The 21,509-nt window shown below is 35.8% G+C and overlaps 1 protein-coding gene across 1 annotated transcript in view; it reads right to left on the bottom strand.

Moving 5' to 3' along the window:
* The window catches only part of sxc (O-linked N-acetylglucosamine (GlcNAc) transferase sxc), a 211,300-nt gene that overhangs the window by 163,263 nt on the left and 26,528 nt on the right, over window positions 1–21,509 (bottom strand). The window contains exon 2 of the mRNA XM_090369293.1: window positions 14,677–14,745. Within this exon, the coding sequence (XP_090225419.1) occupies window positions 14,677–14,745 (69 nt within the window). The remainder of the gene's footprint in view (window positions 1–14,676; window positions 14,746–21,509) is intronic.

The raw sequence follows: 21,509 nt of genomic DNA, 5'->3' as shown, positions 1-21,509 counted from the left end.
GCATAATTGTGAAATGAACTAGGAAGTGTTTGGAGGTTTAGATCTTTTTGCAGATAAGCTTACTCTATTAGTTTAACAATTCATGGTGTATTCAATAGTAAGAAAAAGTGGGGTAGACATGCTGTATGAAGTAATGAAATATTTGGATATGGCAAGAATATACCCAGATCCTTGACATAACATGGCCTCGACAATGCCCCCACATACACACTACTCAGACTCCCTCCAGTCACTATCTGGCAGAGTATAGGTAGCAAGATTTTACACTAGTGTACTAACTAGCGGCCGGCCGGCCTGCCTGCCTGCAAACACCGGTTTAGAGCTGTACCTGTGAGATGTAAGGAAGATTGGATCTCGCCACGATGTCCGTCATAACCTCAAAAGTCAGTCGTATTGCATGATGGAAGAAATGGGGAAGGGTTGACCAGAACTTAGGCTGTCTTGTAGAGTGCAGCACAGAGAGCTTATACTGGTATATATTCTAATTATGTATATTGTCTGGACACTGTCAGGTAGTCACAGAAAAAAAAATAATAAATTTGTATAGCATTTTGCTACGTGAAGGCAAAAATAGGTAAGGATATATGTACACATTCGTGCCCTCTGATAGCCTAAGAACACAGTGTTGATATAATTAATAAAAGGAAAGTGGGGAGTATACAAATGAAAACTAATGTTTACAATCTGATATCCCAAGTATGAGCACTTCTGCCAGTGACTTTTCTTTGTTTTGATGGTGAGTGGATCTGGAGGACCCGATAGAGGACCTCTTTTCAACTTCAAATATAAATCTCCACGGTAAATATAATAACTAAATATCAAAATTTTAAAAAATTCACATAACATGCCAACACTAAAACTCCCAGGAAGTGATGTGACAGCAGCCGAAATGCAAATGCTAATTACCAGGCACCATTTAGTTGCATATTATACAGTTACATCCATATTCATATATTTGGCACATGTGGTTTCACCACAAAATACATTTGACAGAACTGATTTAATCTCATTTGGTATAACCATTGTTATACCAAATGAGATGAAATCAGTTCAGAAAATTTACAAAATATTGTTTTTACAATGTTTTGTAAATTAAATTTTCACCTTTTATAGGTACAGTCGAACTTGGTTATAATGAGCAACAATGGACCGAAAAAATTTCCTCGTTATAACCATTACTCACTATATCAATGAGTTAAATTTACCTCCAATTTTTTAAAATTCTCAATAACTTGATAAAAAGATAGATTCAAAAAACAAAAGAATTAGAGAGAAAAATATTTGTATATAGTTACATATTATTTGTATTAATATGCTTGTATAAACTATAATACACTTAATACTAACACAATTTCAATTAGTCTATTTATGAATCTTAAATTGATGTTTGTTTTAAAGATTTCACTTTGATATTTCTCAAGTTTTCCCTTAAAACACTCAACATGTAAAGTCTCATTATTTGCCTCAGTTCCTTCAAAAAAATTGATTAATGTGTCCATTGCACCTTGAGCTTGGGAGATGGTTGGCACTGATTTTGGTTCGCCTTCCCCTGTCATCATATCATCATTACAATCGTAGTCTTCTTTTTTTTTGTAGTTGGCGCATTGGCTTCTGTGGCCATAGTGCACCTCCCAAGGTTTTGGCAGTACTTTGATCCAAGCCCGCGACCTTTGGGTTGCCAGTTCGTAGTCTTCATCGTCTTTGTTAAGCACAGCATCTACAATGTCACTCTCTATAGGAAGGCCACAGTTAACAAGTTGCCATCGACTTGTACAAATTCAATGTTATCTGTATTAAAACCTATAACATTGTTTACATATCAACCATTCAAATAATGGTAACTTGTTTTCTTCATTTCCATGACTGAAATTTATTAAAATAAATTTGACAATACGAAATTTTTAGAAATCTTCAAGTACCGTGTTAGTAGACTAGAAAAGAATAGCGAAAGCTTAAAAAACGGTACTCACCTTGAAATTAATCTGCGATGGTTTACTTAGGTAGCGTGGTTAATGTTTACGTTGAATTGTTAAATTAAAAGGGAGGGAAGTAAGTAAAGGTTGACTGAGTTAAATGGGCCCAAGGAAACAGAAGTGTACACATCCAATCCTTGGTTGTCATCGAAATAAAAAAAGAAGAATAATAATTAAAAACTATGTAAGTGAATCCGGTGAAGCCAATAGTCTTTACGAGGACTTTCGTTAGTTAAAGAACGTCTTCAGTTGGCAATGTGTGGGGAGAGAACGCGTATGGTATTTTAAGAATAAAAAATTATACTCTCGTGATGCCTTTTTTGACACGTGGAAACTTTAATCTCGAGAGGTTCCAAATTGGGGAAAGATTGAAGGGGAGTTTAGAATTCAGAATTGGGAGGTTAGAGTGGTGCTTGTACCATTCAATAACTAGAGCTTCATATTGAAGTATTCTGTAGCTGGATTTTAGTTTAATGATGGAAATGGCAGAATCGATGAGCGGGTTGTGGTTGTGAGTCTGGGCATGAGTTGTAAGTTCTGTGACAGATTGGTTAGACGTGAGACTATGGAAATGGTAGTATGCACGGGTGTTGGATGTTTTTGATGAGCCAAATTTGGTAGTGGTACTTCCGATATAACATGTGTTGCAGTTTGGTTGACAATTAATGAGGTATATAATATTATTAAGGTCGTTTGTAGAATATTTGTATGTGTCTTTATAGGTGCTGAAGAAGGATCCTAATTTGTTGTAGGTGGAAAAAACAAGGGAGATATCAGTGTTGTTAAATAGGCGTCGGAACTGTCCTACTAGTTCATTGTGGTAAGGGAGGACTATGCGGATGTTAGTTTTATTTTTGTCTTTGGTTGGGATGTTAGATTTAATTTTATTTTTAGCGTGAAGGATTGTATTTAAAATGAGTTGGTGGGGTTAACCTCTGGATATAAATTTGTCGGTAATATACTGTATTTCATTGTGAAGGTCGGTGGGTGAGGAACTGTACTTTAGTGCATTGTGAATTTGGTTATATAAAACTGCCTTTTTAGTGTTTAGAGGGTGATGAGAAGCAAAATGTAAGTATTTACCGGTGTTTGTATTTTTCCTGAAAATTTTCGTATTTAATTTTGTGCCTGTTATATAGATAGTGAGATTAAGGAAATTTATCTGATTGTTCTGTCCAATTTCAAGGGTGAATTTAAGTCTATCATGTACAGAGTTAAGTTTTACGAAGAGGTTATTAATAATGGGTCTGTTGCCTACTACAAGAATGTCGTCGGCATAACGCATGTATAATTTTAGTTCAGGGGGGAAAGGGGTGTAGGATTTGGCTTTCAATGGCGGCTAGGTAGATTTCTGACAATGGGGCCGAAATCTACCTAGCCGCCATTGAATCGTCTAACCAATCTGTCACAGAACTTACAACTCATGCCCAGACTCACAACCACAACCCGCTCATCGATTCTGCCATTTCCATCATTAAACTAAAATCCAGCTACAGAATACTTCAATATGAAGCTCTAGTTATTGAATGGTACAAGCACCACTCTAACCTCCAAATTCTGAATTCTAAACTCCCCTTCAATCTTTCCCCAATTTGGAACCTCTCGAGATTAAAGTTCCCACATGTCAAAAAAGGCATCACGAGAGTATAATTTTTTATTCTTAAAATACCATACGCGTTCTCTCCCCACACATTGCCAACTGAAGACGTTCTTTAACTAACGAAAGTCCTCGTAAGACTACTGGCTTCACCGGATTCACTTACATAGTTTTTAATTATTCTTCTTCTTTTTTTTTTTTCTTTTTTTTTTTTTATTTCGATGACAACCAAGGATTGGATGTGTACACTTCTGTTTCCTTGGGCCCATTTAACTCAGTCAACCTTTACTTACTTCCCTCCCTTTTAATTTTTCAATTTAACAATTCAACGTAAACATTAACCACGCTACCTAAGTAAACCATCGCAGATTAATTTCAAGGTGAGTACCGTTTTTTAAGCTTTCACTATTAAAATAAATTTTAATTTATATTTCTTGAAGAAATTCGATATGGTTGTTGAAGTTAACATTGCTCCACGCATCATTCAATAAATTTACAGCATACAGACTCATTAAGTTTCTGTTCTCTTTGACTGATTAGATGTAAAACTATAAATATTTTATAAAATCCTTTCAAATGCTTGATTACACCCATGTCCATTGATGTCGCATTGGAAGGTAGAAACACTAGTAATGTTGGACAAATTTTGAATCTGGGGATGTGCAGGACAGTTATCAACTAACAAAATATTTTTCTTCTTTTTGAATAGCTCCTTATTCCAATCATTTAGATATTGCCAAAAAATATCCAAAGTCATCCAAACGTTCAAGCTCGCAGTGTAATCCACAGAAAGTTTCCTTACATTTTTGAAACAGAGGTTTTAACAATTTTTCGATAAAAAACACAGTTATTTTAATCAATTCCTATCATATTTGCACATAGGAGCACCATCAAGAGTGATTTTTTCAACCAACATATTTTTCCCCTTTGAATTTAAATGTATTGTCAGGTGTCAAATTATAAAAAAAAGTCCCGTTTTGTCAGCACTGTAGATGTCTTCGTCATTGAAATTTGTCCTATTTCTGACCAAACATGGTCAATACATTCATTTTCCATTATTGAATCTGCAGATTGATATTCTCCACTAATGGATGTTACGTAGATTTTTAAATCAATCCAGCCAACTGTTCCATACAAAATAGTCGGTTGTGTATTCAACGTATACATTCACATTTACTTCATTATATATGAATGTAAACGCTGAATGAACATTAGATATTCTTTGGGATATGTTAAATAATAATGCTATACTGACTAATTAAGCAAAGCTTCCTATTTAAACTTTTAGTTGAAGCCAACTATATCACCTTTCGAGACAAAGTATACAAACAAATTTTTGGTTTGCCAACGGGATTAAGTCTAAGTGGTTTAACATCAGATCTATCTCTCAACGATTGAGCGTATAAATTTAACATCTTTTTCTACCCTGTATCACATATTATGGGAGGTATTTAGTAGTAGTAGTAGTGGCATGTGAAGCAAGAAAGCAAATGTATGAGCTTATGCAGCATCAGCCAACAAAAAAAAAAAAAAAAAAAAAAAAATCACACCATTCCCTTCAAATGCCTGTCCAGTTCCTCCTTAAATTTATTCAACCTATCAACTTCCACAACGACAGATGGAAGTTTGTTCCAGCAAATTAACCACCCGCTGGCTAAAGGCAAATTTCTGCACATCTATTCTACATCTGTCTTTTCTTAATTTGAATTTACCCCCTTAGGTTCGTAATCTGAACAAGTGGAAGGATCCCATCAGAATTCAACGTGCTCAACCCATTCAAGGCTTTATATACCTCAATCAGATCACTGTACAGGTGCCTAGTCTCCAGCCACTGCAATTTGCAGAACTTAAGCCTCTCTTGGTAAGAGGATCTCTTCATTCCCCTCACCAATCTTGTTGCCCTTCTCTGTACACGCTCAAGTAAATCTACATCCTTCCTAAAATGAGGCCTACAGACCTGTACGCAGTACAGGTCTGTAGGCCTCAAGGCGTGGCCTGACCATTGCCTTATACAGAGGGATAATCACCTCCTTTTCCCTGCTAGCAAAATTCCTATATATGATTGACAAAACCCCATGACTTGCCCTGGCAGCCTGTCTGTATTGCTCAGAAAACTTCATATCAGACTGCACAATTACTCCCAGGTCTTTTTCATTTCCTACCACCTTAAGTGTAGTACCACACAGTTGGTACATTTCTCTGGGGTTACTTCTACCCATATACAGTACTTTGCATTTGTCAAGGTTAAACTTCAGTTGCCACTTCTTAGCCCATCTGCCCAAATTATCTAGATCCTGTTGCAGTTGCACACTGCCATTACTGTCATTAACAACCCTGCCAACCTTTGTATCATCTGTAAACTTCGACATTAAACCTGATATACCTTCATCAATATCATTGATAAATATACAAAACAACAGTGGACCTAACACCGAACCCCGTGGGACTCCACTAATAACATTAGTCCAAGAAGAGCAGCACCCATTGATTACCACCCTCTGTCTTCTCACACTTAACCATCCTTTTATCCATTGTAGCTGTTGTTGTTTGGTTTTTAGGAGCATTAGCAACTAAGGCCATATTGCTCCAGGATATGCGGCGGTCATTCCTTAACCTTTCCGCATCCTCCGTATTTGGTGGTGACGGGCTCGAACCCCGGTCTAATCAAGAAGCGTGTGCTACGCACTGCTGCTCCTTCCCACCTGGCTACGGAGGCGCGCATCCATTGTAGCAACTTACCCTTAATACCATTCTGCTCCAATTTGTACAATAGTCTTCCATGCGCAACAGTGTCAAAAGCTTTCCTGAAATCGAAATATATGATATCAAAATTATTTTTTGCATCCAGTTCCTTTGTTACCACATCATAATATCCTATCAAATTTGTCAGACAAGACTTTCCCTTAACAAACCCATGCTGTGTCTGAATTATTGCTGCAGTCTTGTCTAGATGATTCTGCAATGCATCTTTAACCAGCGACTCCATTATTTTACCCGGAATAGAAGTTAAACTAACTGGTCTGTAATTACTCGTGTCACCCTTCGATCCCCCTTTGTAAATTGCGGATACATTTGCACATCTCCAGTCCGTGGGAACCTCCCCTGAGTCCAAGGATGCTCTCATAATTATGGCTAAGGGTTTGCTTAGTTGCTTTGCCGCCTCCTTTAATATAACTGGATAGATCCCATCCACCCCAGGTGCTTTTCTTACATTTAACTTCAACAATTTCTCTTCCACTTTGCTCTCAGTTATTACAAAATCATTAAGTATCTTGCTACAATTTGATAACCTTCTGCCATTTTCAAACCTTAATAATTCCTCACGTGCGAATGTAGATGCAAAATACTCATTCAGTTTGTTTGCTATCTGAGCAGGATCATCAACAGTCGACAATGTTCTCATTATTGCTGATAGTAGCAATATCCAAGACATTTTACATTCGTTTAATAATATTCATACCGGACTTAATTTTACACTGGAAATGGAAATCTTGGATACTAATTCGTTAAATTTTCTAAATTTTGCACTTATTTGGGAGTCTAATAAAATCCAATTTTACATCTAACTTAAACCAACAAACACCAGTATGCTTCTGCATTATAACAGCTATCACCTATTCAGCTATAATCAATTTCTCAATGCCTATAAATATTCAACGACAGAATCTGCTTTAGACTCAGAAATACTATAAACTGCGAATTAGCGTACAAGCTAAGGATAGGATACACAAAACTACACCAACCAAAAAGTATCATCAAAAAATACTTTCTCTGCCCCATACGTTGAACAGTGGCACAAACAGCTTACCACATTCTTTAACGATATCAAATTTAATAAAGATATCGAATGAGAGGCACAGTTTGTGCTTCTCGTTCAGCAACGTCAGAATTAGCCTTTCATGCAGTCAATGAAAAACACACATTTTTATTCAGCAAGGCTGAAATACTTAGTGCCCAATGTAATTATACTAAACTTAATTTCGGAAACCACTGAAATTAAATTACACGAGAATTCTATTAATGTTCACGGGTCATACCTAATCTACGATTCATGGTCTTTTGCACACATGTGTGAAGACTAACAATCTATTTAAGATGCATGCTCACATGCACAGTAATTTTCATTCCTGTGATCAAGACACTGTCGAAAAGTGTTGTCAGCTTCAGGAAGGAAAATCGTTTTTCATATTTACATTAAACTTTGTGTAATTCATTTTTAATTGTGTTCAATTGATTTTTTAATTGTTTGTTTTCAATTTATTTTAATTATTTTGCATTAATGTTTTATTTGTTTAATTTCTGGAGAGTGTCATAGAGAAGTGTTCTACATATCATATTGAGGTAAAGTTCTCTTATTCTTTTACAAATATTGAAATCATCGTAGAACATATTGAGCATCATAGCTCTGGTTTATACTATCAATGATCAATTGGATAATTACCCATGTGAGGAAGGAAGTAAGTACAATCTCCACACACACACAAACTTAACAAATATGGCCGAATCATCACATTTCACCAGCAAGGATTCAAATCACAACCATATGCTGCTTATCATTACCAGTACACTCTGATTCTGACCACCTATGGGAATAATCTAAGCTCCTCTATAGCATTTTAACAAAGGTTTGAGCAGAGGTTCTTAACCTGTGCAGCACAATGCCCTGGGGAGGCACCATAATTTAGGGGCATTACAGACAATGTGATGGTTTATATAAGATTTCCATGGCAAATATTAAAAATGTATTAAGAATGATTTTTTTTACTATTAGATATCTACTACTCTTTGATCTGTATTATTAATGAAAATAATTATAGAAAATTATTTGGGATATTTTTGACACAATGTTCTCAAAAATAAGATTTTTGAACACAACATTCCTTGACCATATTCGTGGGATTTGGTTACCACGAGCGATTGGTTTAGGTATTTTTGCACGCTATTTGACCCTGCACGAGTCTGAATAGGCAACGCCGAAAATTTGCTCATGGTAACCACACATTCAGAGTACAATCAGCCATTTGATCTAAATGTATGTGTATTTCGAATCACATACAAACGTCAACATTTTACATACGGTGAGTTACTGGTAGTGCAGTTTATATTAGAATAGTGTTGTGCATAGGTTAAAAGTAACTATATTAGAAAAAAAAAACTATACTGTTACGTCGCTTCATTGTTTTGTGTTTTTCAATTTATTTTTTTTTTATAGTTGACCATGGCAGAAAAAATTAATATAAATAAAAAGCGCAATTTAAATGAAACAGTCAAAAGACAAACAAAAGCGGAAATATAGAAAATATGATTACAGTTATTTAAACTTTGGATTCAAATGCACAATAGTGGATAATGAAGAAGATCCTCAATGTATCTGCAGAAAGTATGCTTCCCAACAAACTGAAATGACACTTAGAAAGTGTTCACAGCAATTTGGCAGATAAACCTCACAAATTGCAAGAAATGAATGCACAAAAAAAATATATTTTTTAAGCAATTTAGCATCCTCAAAAAGCTCTTGTAGCATCATACAAGGTTGCATTTAGAGTAGCAAAATGCAAGAAACCTCATACGAACGTAGAGGAGTTTATTTTACCAGCAGCAATCGATATAATGATTGGAAAATCTGAAGCTAAACAGCTCTTAAATGTGCCATTGTCAGATGACATTATCAATTGCCAAATACAAGATACTGCTGAAGATATAAACAAACAATTGAAAAATAAATTAAAAGGCAATGAATTCGGCATTCAGCTGGATGAAACAACTGATAGCCACACTGAAGCCCATCTAATATGATACGTATGGTTTATAGATGGAGATAAATTTGTTGAAGACACTGTTCTGCAAAAATATTAATCATGGTACGAAAGCTGAGGATTTGATACGTAGATACTTTCATGGCTGAAAACAAAACTGACTGGACCAAATGTGTTGGCGTTTGTACAGATGGTGGTCATTCCATGTCAGGTCATCAGAGTGGACTACAAGCGCTTATACATAAGAAAGCACTTAATGCAGTATGGACACATTGCATTATTTACTGAGAAGCACTTGCATCTCAATATCTGAGCCCCATTCTAAACAAAGTTCTACAAACAGTAATCAAACTAGTAAACTTTATTAAAACACATCCACGAAGACTCCCTGTTTTAAAAATATGCATATTGACATAGGGGCTGAGTATACTTCTTTACTATACTTTTGTAATGCTCACTAGCTTTCTTGTGGCAATGTCTTATCTCACATATATGAATTGAGAATGGAGCTCCATTCATGCCTTCTCACAGAATCTCACTGCAATGCTGAAGACTTCGTAAACAATGATTTTGTTTCTAAGCTAGCTTATCTTTGCGATATTTTTGATAAATTAAATTCACTTAATTTATCTCTTCAAGGAAATGACGCCAATATTCTACAACTGTCAGACAAAAAATTTTAGCCTTAAAAGGAAACTAGAACTTTGGAAAAAATAAAATAAAAAGGTAATAATGATTGCTTCCCACTTGTAAATCAATTTTAAACAAAATGAAATTCATTTTAATGAAGAATTAAAATCAATAATTGCTAAGCACTTATCACAACTCCATGCACACTTTGAGAAATATTTTACAGAAAATTTTGAAGAGTACATATGGATTTGAAATCCTTTCAGTACAAAGTCCCCATCAAATTTATCTAATGTCAAAGAAGAACAATTTATTGATCTCACATCAGATCACACACTGAAAGCAAAGTTTTCGTAGTTATCATTATATGAATTTGTGTTTAGCAAAACACGAATACCCAGAATGTAACAATAAAGCTTTGAGAATACTAGAGCCATTTGCAAGTTCTTACCTTTGTGAAGTTGGATTTTCAGAATTGGCAGCCATTAAATCTAAGTACAGATCAAAAGTAAATGTTGAAAAAAAATGTCGCCATTTAAAAAAATGACACCTAGGTTTGATGAATTATGCAATAAAAAGCAAGCACAAACATCGCATTGTTTTTTAAGAATAAAAAATATCACGATTATTAGCTCATGTATTATCATTAGTATGTGTATTAATAATTATTGTATTAACATATTAAAAATAAGAAATTGCACAATTATAGATGTTTTACTTCAAGGGAAGGGAGGTGCCAGGAAAATTTTACAGGTCAAGGCGTGGGCCTTGACCTCTGGGTCAAAGTTCATAAAAATTACTGGCAACCTGCTTTCCAACTACATGCTCAGTGATCTAAATCACCACATTAATTAGTATTTTTGAGGTGCTTTGAGTAATGAACAAACTGCTCTGAAACTTGCTTCAACAAAATAAAATAAAAATTTCAAGCTGCATATGCAATTTGTCCAGGAAGATACCTTTGTGAAGCTTTAACTTTATTGACAGTTCCTTTTGCATCTAACCTATTTCCTTTTAACAGCAACAGGTGATGCTTTTGAAGTTTGCTTCAAACAAAATAAATTAAATGGCTTACAGGTTCCAAATAAAAGAAATCTGAACCCTAAAACAGACCAACAATTTAAAAATCAATTTTTCATCACTAATACCATATACTAAAAAAAAAAACACTATTACATCAACTTCTTTTTAAAAATTTCTCTTCCATGACTTGCAGTACTGATAACCAAATAACAGTGTTTCATATACATAACAAAAAATGTTGAAAGTTGCATGAGTGCAACATGAATAAGCTGGCAATGTAGAAAACATACACAAAAGTGAAAACACAGTTTAAATATATACCAAGAAACTAATGGATTATTTGTACACAACAGTAGAATAGACTTAACATGTGCCTAGCCTTTGTTATTTTTGTTTAATATTAAATGTGTCATATCCTTCTCAATTTCTAAATGCCACTCAAACAATTCTCATTTTCCCTATTACAATTCCAAATTATCAAAAACAAGGTCAAATTGTGACCAATCTAGGTAACTAGAATGGAGGGTAACAGTATCAGTAATCTAGTGGAGCTACTGTCATTATCAGTAAACTCGGGCTCCCGAACCCTCATTGTGATAGAGTTCGGCTTTATTATTTTTTTAAATCTGATTTAACCTTCTGATGATCAGGTGGGGTCATTAAGTGACCCCAGCAATAAATATTTTCTATTTACTAAGTATACGAAATAAAACACAATACAAAGCAACACAAACATTTATTAGTAGAAATAACACAAATTAAATCAAACATAGTTGCTAAGTTAAAATACTGGTAACGAAATAGTTCTGCAACATTATCTAGTTTCAGTAGATATGCATTCCACTGATTGAAATTAGTTGTTCTGGTTATTGCATGATTGGCATATTGTTGACTTTATTACAGTGGCATGGTTCCTGCAAACAAACCAATTACACTTACTACATATTTTCATGGTTTTCTTATCAAGGTTCTTGGGGCACGCAGTATTCTATTATAGGTTTCTATTTGGGCGAAATTCATTTTGCACCAAATCCAGGTGTTTTATTTTGTCCACACGGTTCCTGTTTTTTCTCTGTGTTCTCAGTTTCCAAAATCATATTAATAGCATTTTTAATGTATTTGGGTAGCAGTTCTTGAGAACGTGCAGCTATTAGCGGTTTTACCACATTCAATCTTAATTCTTCAAGGAATAGGCATCTTCTAAAAGTTTTACCTCTTTTGTAACCTTTGTATTTCTTTGTATACAGAACAAATCCATTGACTGCTGCAGAATTTGGAAAAATATAACCAATGGGCAATGCTTAGTGTTACGGGAGCACGCATATTCTCCTACCATGAGATCCAAAAGTGTCTACAACCCCCTTTGCACTTATTGTAGTCTAGTATCACTTGGGGTATGAAATTGTTTCATCTGATATATTCAAATCAAAGTGCTGAGTTGATAGTAAGACTACGCTCCTATTTTTCTTTTTTAGGAACATAGGAAACCATCATGGCATCCTTAGTAAATACAGCATCAGTTGAGTGCACTGTACGGTTTCTATTTGGGCGAAATTCTTGAGGAACCTCTTTTTGATCGAGCCGCACAGTTCCATTTAGTGTTTTACCCTGCTTCAATAATTCTTTTGCAAGAGATGTAAAGGAGGTTATCAGCGGTAACTCCATAACCTGAAGACAAACCTTCTACCCAATCTAATACTACCTCTTGCCCTGTTCCTTTTTGGGTGCACCATCTATCATTCCAGTATAAATTTGCATGTCCACGCAATAAGAATCTTCTACATTACATAAGGTCCATATCTTTATCCCATACCTGGCTGGTTTGGATTTCATATAAACATGAAATGGACACCTGCCACACAAATGGAACAAGCTGCTCATCAATGCACAAGTTGCCACCAGGAATATGCACTTTTTTACAATTCAAAACAAATGTGGAATATATCCTTGATCGCTGCTAACTTACTCTCTTCTCGCTGTTGTGGTCGAGTCTCCATATTGTCAAATCTAATGAAGTGAGCAAATCCTTCATTCTAGTGCGTGACATGGCTGCAGAAAAAAAAAATCATACGTTGCAATGCAGGATTTCTGTGGCTTCTTAATTCTAGAATAGGTTCCTGACAGGCTCTGAGTGAACCAGCAATAATCAACAGGCCTATGAATGTTTTCATTTCTACACGACTTACTTCCTTCCATTCATCACCTTTCAGAGAGAGAGAGAGAGAGAGAGAGAGGAGAGAGAGCTTTACGATTAGTTTCTTGAATAAGTATATCCAAAATTTCATCATTAATGAATAAGTCTAATGCTTCTATGAGTGTTGTAATCTTCTCACTATAACTTGTAAGTCAGTGTTATTTTGTTCAATGTTTGTTGCAAGAAGTCTTCTTGCAGATGGTTGGTTTTCTGACCGAGTGCCATCTTTAGTAAAAAATTGTACTTTCAGAATTATTTTCACTGCTGTCGTCAGATAATTCATTACAAGCATGTGCAGAATTACTGCTTTCACCATCTTCGTCGGATGAATCACTAATTTGGTGCCTTTGTAAAATGTCTTCCAGTAATACATCTTCATTTTCCAATATTTCCAGTTCATCAGGAATATCCTCAAACTCTTCGTTTACTAACTTTTCAAGTTCGGCTTCAGTGAGATACTTACACAACATTGTTTAGCTACTGACTGCCGAAATCAAGCACATGAGAATATTACGTGTGAGCATCAAAGCAAAAATGTTGTGATATGTCCTAACATACTTTCAAGCATGCCCCAACCAGAACAAAACGTGCACAAACGAATAATTGCACTCTAAAATGGTTAACAATGTTATAACATTGATGGCCATGTGGAATTAGGTGACCCCAATCAAGAAATTATTTTTCTAAAGTTAGGCATTTAAATTTTTTAAGCAATTACCCCATAGAGATCTGGAAAAGGGTGAAAAACTCAGCTAAAAAAAAAAACAACAAAACCTCTAAGACATTAATCGAGAAAAATATTGTAAAAAAAGTAATGTTGGAGTCACATAGTGAACCCCCCACCTGGTCATCAGAAGATTAAAGTATATCATATTCTTGATTTTTAAATGACATCCAATGAATATTTTTCCCCCTCCCTTAATCTATCAATGCTCTTGATACTATCAGAAAGGGTATCAAAACAGACTGATTCCGGGACATCGGATGAACAGCAAAAGTCCACGAGAGTCGATATCAGTTCACATTACATGACCAATTGCACAAGTCGCAGAAAGTTTTCAGAGCAGTAAAAGCTCTTTCAATACTCTTGCCAAATTTCCTTTAATTCTACACCATATATGTAAGACATGTCCTTTCTTTTATTTAAGAGGTTTTTGGCAATAGTATTAATATAAGATGCACAAATTTTTCAATCAGATTTGACCAATCTCAGAATACTGATGCAGGAAACAGCTTGTTGTGAACTACAGAGTCTTGATGACATGTCAGTAGCACATCTGAAATAATGAAGTTTACATTATAAAATTTGTTTTTATAGCACAAAAAATTCGGTCTACATCCTTTAACTCAGTGTGTGCGAAAAATGATCCCCTCCCAGTTTTATTTATGTTTTCATACGGAAATTGCATTATTACATTATTAGACGAAGGAACATATCAAATTCGTATGATATTGAAATATTGCTTTCACAATGGTATAAATAATTCAAAACCATCTACATACTCTGGAATGCTGCAGCTGCTGCCGATGATGACATATCATTGGGTCTACTCCTTTTATTCCCATTGATTCCTGCAAATGAAAATAGTACTTAAATACACCACTTTATGATCAAACAATGCATATAAATCTGTATTTAGGACAAAAATCTGTATTTAGTATCTTGTTAATACAAACTCAACTTATACAAAATTCTCATCTGTAGCAACATTTCCAAACAAAAATAAAAGGCTATTCTATGTAAACACATTTGTTAATTAAAACATTCAGTTAATGCAGAGTTTCCCAAACTTTCTCGATTCATGGCACCCTTAGTGTCCCAGTAATTTTTTCATGGCACCCCTAGTCCAAAAGAAATGCCTAACATAGTGGTTTGTGACCTTTTAATATATACCTATATAATTTTATTCTTTATATAGAGGTACTAAATAAAGATCAATTACAGATCACCACAAAATTAAAATGATATGGTACAATGGATGCCATACACCTTTTTATAATGAATTAAATATACAAATTAAATAATAATAACTTTAAGTAACTTAAATCCAAATTACACAGCACCCAGGTTGAAAACCACTGGGTTATTGTGTATTACCAATTCCCTTTGTACCTCATAATAAATAATGTCATTTTGTATGATTAAGACAATGCCAAGAACAGTTATCATATTATTGTCCCACCACCAGCATGCATGTGACCACTTAGTTCTGATTCCCAAAATAGAGCACCAAACTGTCAGATTTTACTTTTATGTAAACACCACCAGTTTATGGTAGCTACAACATAATACAATCTGAAAAACATCATTAAGGTTAGCTGCAATTGTTATGTCATATTCATAAAATCTTTGTTTTGATCTATTTATTGTGCCACTTTTAAAGGAATATGATTTTTTTTTTTTTTTTTGGAGCTTGTCTCTAAATTAATTCAAAGTTTCTTTATAAACCCAGTCCATTAAGGCGCAACAAATCATAAACTGAGAATTAAGCCTCGAAATTAACCTGAAAAATTGTACAAGATGTTGATAGGATGGAACAGTAAAATAGACACTGGCAAAGGAATTCAACACCCCCGTTACCTTCAATACTGAAGGAAAACAAAAAAAAAAAAAAAAAAAAAATTAAGTGCAAAAATTAAGTAATAAAAAAACAGGAAAAAAATTTAAGGTGGTGAAGGAGCTACAACTTTTGAGTAATCCGAAAAAATCCATACATATAATTTTCCAGCATCAAATTCAATTTTGCAAGATTTTAGCTGATTATCTAGCTCAAAACACAGATTTAGTGACTTCAAATGCAGCAGTGTCTGGCTCCAAAGATTTAAGAACAGGAATAACTTAGTTTTACAAAATGTTTTTGGTGAGTCTGGATCAGTTGACAAAGAAAAAACACTCTAGACCGGTTATGTTCTGTATGGTCCATTCTTGAAAAATTAGGCAAAGAATATTTTTAATAATGATGACATGGATGTATTTTATAATCTGCTAAACAAAATACTGGCAGTTCAAGGTTTAATCTTAAAATACTGTACTGGCAGTTCAAGGCTTAATCTTCCACCATTATGGCCTCATAACAGTGGAAGATTAAGTAAACAAAACCACTACTCTTATGTTGCAATGCCAGTTGCAGTACAAAACTATGCCAACTTGTGGTTAATAAATTTTCTAAGCCAAAATTTAAAGGATTAAACCAACTTTCATGCAGTTGAGGCCAATCAAAGTGCTTGGCTTCAGTTCAAAATTTTCAGTCTTGGTTGCTGAGGGCTTCAGAGGAGCGGGGAAAAAGGAACATTTTGACTGCTCCATATCATGTACAACGCAGTCCGCTAAGGTACTTACATTGACAAATATGGCTGTTGTTTTTACTTATCAGTACCAATAAGTTTTATGCAGCCAATGGGGTCAAGGTATTATTTATAAACTCAAAAAACGTAGAGTCCATCTGATAAGGTACTTGTTCTGCAGCAACATAGGAGGGAATAATTTGCAGCTAAAGTGGAATGCCTTTGGATGCTATCCAAAATTTTGTTATTGCTTGGGATCAGAGATATAGCAATATAGGCTCCAAATGGCTGTTGATATGCAAGCTCCCAATGGTATATCAACGGCTGTCGAGAGCTGGTCTATAGTGTGCTGTCAGGGTGCCAGATGACACTAAGGTGCAAATATGAGGTGTGGCATTAAAGTTCCTATAGGTGCTATCACAGTCATTTCGATGAGCATGAAAATAAATAGAAGTAGTATGTTTTAGTTAAAACTTCCTCTCAGTACAGAGATTATCCAGTACACTGACAGGCAGCAAGTAACAACCAGTTTCGTTAGTAGCATTGACATTCTATGATACAATTTTGCAAAGGAGCAAAAAAACAAATATCAAATTTTGCTTTAATCTGAGAAAGTATACAACAGAAACATGAATTATTAAAAACTGTTGGTAATGAAATACTAAGTTGTACCAGTGTGTTTTAACAGTATAAGCAGTTCAAAGACAGATGCAAGGCTGTTCATGATGACACAAAAAGTGGGTATCCATCAGCATCTCGAAATAACAGAATTGCAAAAGATCTTTGTTAGACCCTCAAAATGATGGTTGATGAGCTGAATAGGAATAAGGAGATGATTCATCATATTCTACATGAAGATGATGGGGGGGGGGGGGAATAGTCGGAGCAAAATTTGTGCCGCACAGCCTCACGGATAAGCAGAAGCAACAAACATGTCATCATGCAAAGACTACATTCAGACTTGTCAAGACAAGAATTCAAATTTGGGGAGTAAATGTAAACAGATAGGATAAGAAGGGAGGACAGGTTATGGTGTTAATTAAGAAAAACAAAATCTAAGGAAGTGCATCCAGTTGACATAGATAAACACTGCAATGTTGAGTCAGTTTGGAGTGACGTAAGCACTGGGAAAGCAAAAATGAGGAGTGTGTTATAGGCCTAATGACTCTAATGAGTAAAACAAACAACTGTACAGAGGAACAGAATGGGCCAGTAAATCCGATTGTGTTATAATGCGGGATTTTAACTTCCCAGATATTGACTGGAACTTGTGGGTTGGTCACTTACACACTAGCAAGACTTTTGCGGATATATTCGACGACTGTTTTCTGCAGCAGCATGTTCAAGAGGAAACTAGAGAGAGCAATAACTCTTGATCTGATTATCAGCAGTGATTATTACTGTACGAAAAATTTTCAGATAAAAGAACCACTTTGTCCCTTTATATGCAGTGATCAGTGTACTGACATGGGGTTTATTTAAAGATATAATTACCATCAGGGGTAAAGGGAAGGGTTTTTGCTTCCATAAAGGTGACTACAGTGGTCTAAGACAGTTTTTAAATTATGTACAGTGGGAAGCATTCAAAGAACTAATTGTGGAAGTTAATAGGCTTTTCATACTGATTGAGAAATATTGTTCAAGGTTTAGGCCTAAATGGATGTCAGATGAACTAGTGAGACTTGCAGCAGTGAAGAAAAATGCATGGAATGCATATAAATTATTAGGTGACACAGAAGCCTAAGGCGGATATAAGCTAGTATGTAATCAAGTCACAAAGGAGGTTAGGCAAGGGAAGGCAGATAAGAAATCTTTGACAAAGGATGCTACAGAAAACAGCAAGGATTTCTTTACTTATGTAAACTCTAGATGGAAGGGGATGAATCGGATTGGTCCACTTGATATCAAAGCTTCCACTATTAATCATCCTGCTCAGATAACTGATAATCTGAATGAGTATTTTGCATCTACATTCACATGAGAAGTTAAGGGAAGAAAATGACAAATGTCTATCAAATTTTGATAGGGTGCTTAATAATTTTTTTAATAACCGAGAGCAAAGTGGAGAAGAAATTGAAGTTAAACATAAGAAAGGCACCTGGGGTGGGGGAGATCTATCCAGTTATATTAAAGGATGGCAAAGGAAGTAAGCAAATCCTTAGTCATAATTATGAGATCATCCTTGAACTCAGGGGAAGTCGCCACAGATTGAAGACATGAAAATATAATCCCAATTCGCAAAGGGAGATCTAAGGGTGACACGAGTAATTACAGACCAGGTAGTTTAACTTCTGTTCCGGGAAAAATAATGGAGTCACTGGTTAAAGATGCATTGCAGGATCATCTAGATAAGACTGTAGTAATAATTCAGACACAGTATTTTGTTAAGGGAAAGTCCTGTCTGTGCAAAAAATAATTTCGATATCATATACTTGGATTTCAGGAAAGCTTTTGACACTGTTGCACATGGAAGACTACTATACAAATTGAAACAGTATTGTATTAAAAGTAAGTTGCTACAATGGATAAAAGGGTGGTTGAGTGGGAGAAGACAGAGTGGTAATCAATGAAAGCTGCTGTTTGTGGACTAATGTTAATAGTAGTCTCCCAGGGTTCGGTGTTGGGCCCACTGTTGTTTTGTATGTTTATCAATGATATTGATGAAGGTATATCAGGTTTAATGTTGAAGTTTGCAGATGATACAAAGGTTGGCAGGGTTGTTAATGACAGTAATGGCAGTGTGCTACTGCAAAAGGATCCAGAAAAGTTGGGCAGATGGGCTGAGAAGTGACAACTGAAAAGTACTGCATATGGGTACAAGTAACCCCAGAGAAACATACTAACTGCGTGTTACTACACTTAGGTTGGTAGAAAATGAAAAGAACTGGGAGTAATTGTGCAGTCTGATATGAAGTTTTCTGAGCAACACAGACAGGCTGGCAGAGCAGGTCATGGGGTATTGTCAATGATATACAGGAATTTCATTTGTAGGGAAAAGTTGATTATCCTTTTGTATAAGACAATGGTCAGGCCACACCTTGAGTACTGTATACAGGTCTGTAGTCCTCATTTTAGGAAGGATGTAGAGTTGCTTGAGCATGTACAGAGAACGGCAACAAGATTGGCGAGGGAAACGAAGGGGTCCTCTTACCAAGGAAGGCTTAGTTCTGCAAATTGCAGTGGCTGGAGACTAGGCACCCTCAAGGTGATCTGATTGAGGTGTATAAGAACTTGAATGGGTTGAGCAAACTGAATTCTGATGGGATTCTGCTTGCTCAGATTACAAAACTCAGGATGCATAAATTCAAACTGAGGAAAGACAGTTGTAGAATAGATGTGCAGAAATTTGCCTTTAGCCAGCAGGTGGTTACTTGCTGGAACAAACTTCCATGTGTGGTTGTGGAAGTTGATAGCTTAAATAAATTCAAGGAAGAACGGGAAAAACGTTTACAGGAAATGGATGTATGAAATTGTTTTTTTTTTTGTTTTTTTTTGGCTGATGCTACAAACTCATACACTTGCTTTCTTGCATCACCTGCCTCCATTACTACTATTACACAGGTAGCACAGTCTTTAGTCTGCACGGGTAGCACAGTGGTATCATCAGCATCATCCCCACACTAGGTGGAAAAAGCCCAGGTTCGAATCCCATCGATGTCACGAGAAACTTTAGTGTGCTTTTTTCAGGGAGGGGAATGCCAGAGGCAAATTAAACTCTGGCAGAGAGCTAGATGATTTTGTAACAACTGAGAGGAAAGTGGAGGAGAAATTGTTGAAAATAAACATAAAAAAGGCACCTGGGTGGATGGGATCTATCCAGTTATATTAAAGGAGGCAGCAAAGGAAGTAAGCAAACCCTAAGCCATAATTATGAGAGCTTCTTTGAACTCAGGAGGTAACCCATGGACTGGAGAGATGTGCAAATGTGACCCCATTTCACAAAGGAGGATCAAAGGGCAACACAAGTAATTATAGAACTGTTAATTTAACTTCTGTTCCAGGAAAATTAATGGAGGCACTGGTTAAAGAAGCACTGCAGGATCATCTAGACAAGACTTCAGTTATAGCTCGGACACAGCATGGTTTTGTTAAGGGAAAGTCTTGCCTGACCAATTTGATTGGATACTATGATGCAGTCACAAAAGAACTGGATGCAGGGAATAACTTTGATATCATATATTTGGATCTTAGAAAGGCTTTTGATACCGTTGCACATGGAAGACTGCTAAACAAAGTGGAACAGTGTGGCATTGGAGGCAAATTGCTGCTATGGTTAAAGGGATAGTTGAGTGGGAGAAAACAGACTGGTATATCAAGCTTAATGTCTAAGTTTGCAGACGATATGAAGATTGTTAAAGACATTAATGACAGTACGCTGCTTCAACAGGATCTAGAAAACCTGAGCAGATGGGCTGAGAGGTGGCAAATGAAGTTTAACATTGACAAATGTAAAGTACTACATATGGGAAGCAGTAACCCCAGAGTAACATATCAACTCTGTAGTACTACACTGACAGTGGTAGAGAATGAAAAGGACCTGGGGGTAATTGTGCAGGCAGATATGAAGTTTTCTGAGCAGTGCAGACGGTCTTCAAGAGTAGCTCATGGTGTGTTGTCAATGATATACAGGAATTTTTCTAGCAGGAATAAGGAGGTGATTATCCCATCTGCATAAGGCAATGGTCAGGCCACACCTTGAGTACTGTATATAGGTCTGGAGGCCTCATTTGAAGGATGTAGAACTGTTGGAACGAGTAGAGAGAAGGGCAAAAAGATTAGTGAATGGAACAAAGGGTTGCTCTTATGAAGAAAGGCTTAAATTTTGCAAATTAGTGTCTGGAGACTAGGCACCTGAGAGGTGATCTGATTGAGGTGTATAAAGCCTTGAATGGTTTGAGCATGCTCAATGCTGATGAGATTCTTCCTCTTGCTCAGAACAATCACCCGAGAGGGTAGTTGGTTGGTGGAACTGACTTCCATCCTTTGTTGTGGAAGTTGATCACCTAAATAAATGTAAGGCTGAGCTGAACAGGTATTTGGAACGAATCAAG

This window comes from Mastigoproctus giganteus, chromosome 3, assembly GCF_048544385.1.
Source record: "Mastigoproctus giganteus isolate SK-2022 chromosome 3, ASM4854438v1, whole genome shotgun sequence".
Lineage (NCBI taxonomy): Eukaryota > Metazoa > Arthropoda > Arachnida > Uropygi > Thelyphonidae > Mastigoproctus > Mastigoproctus giganteus.
This window is presented reverse-complemented; position numbering and strand designations above follow the sequence as displayed.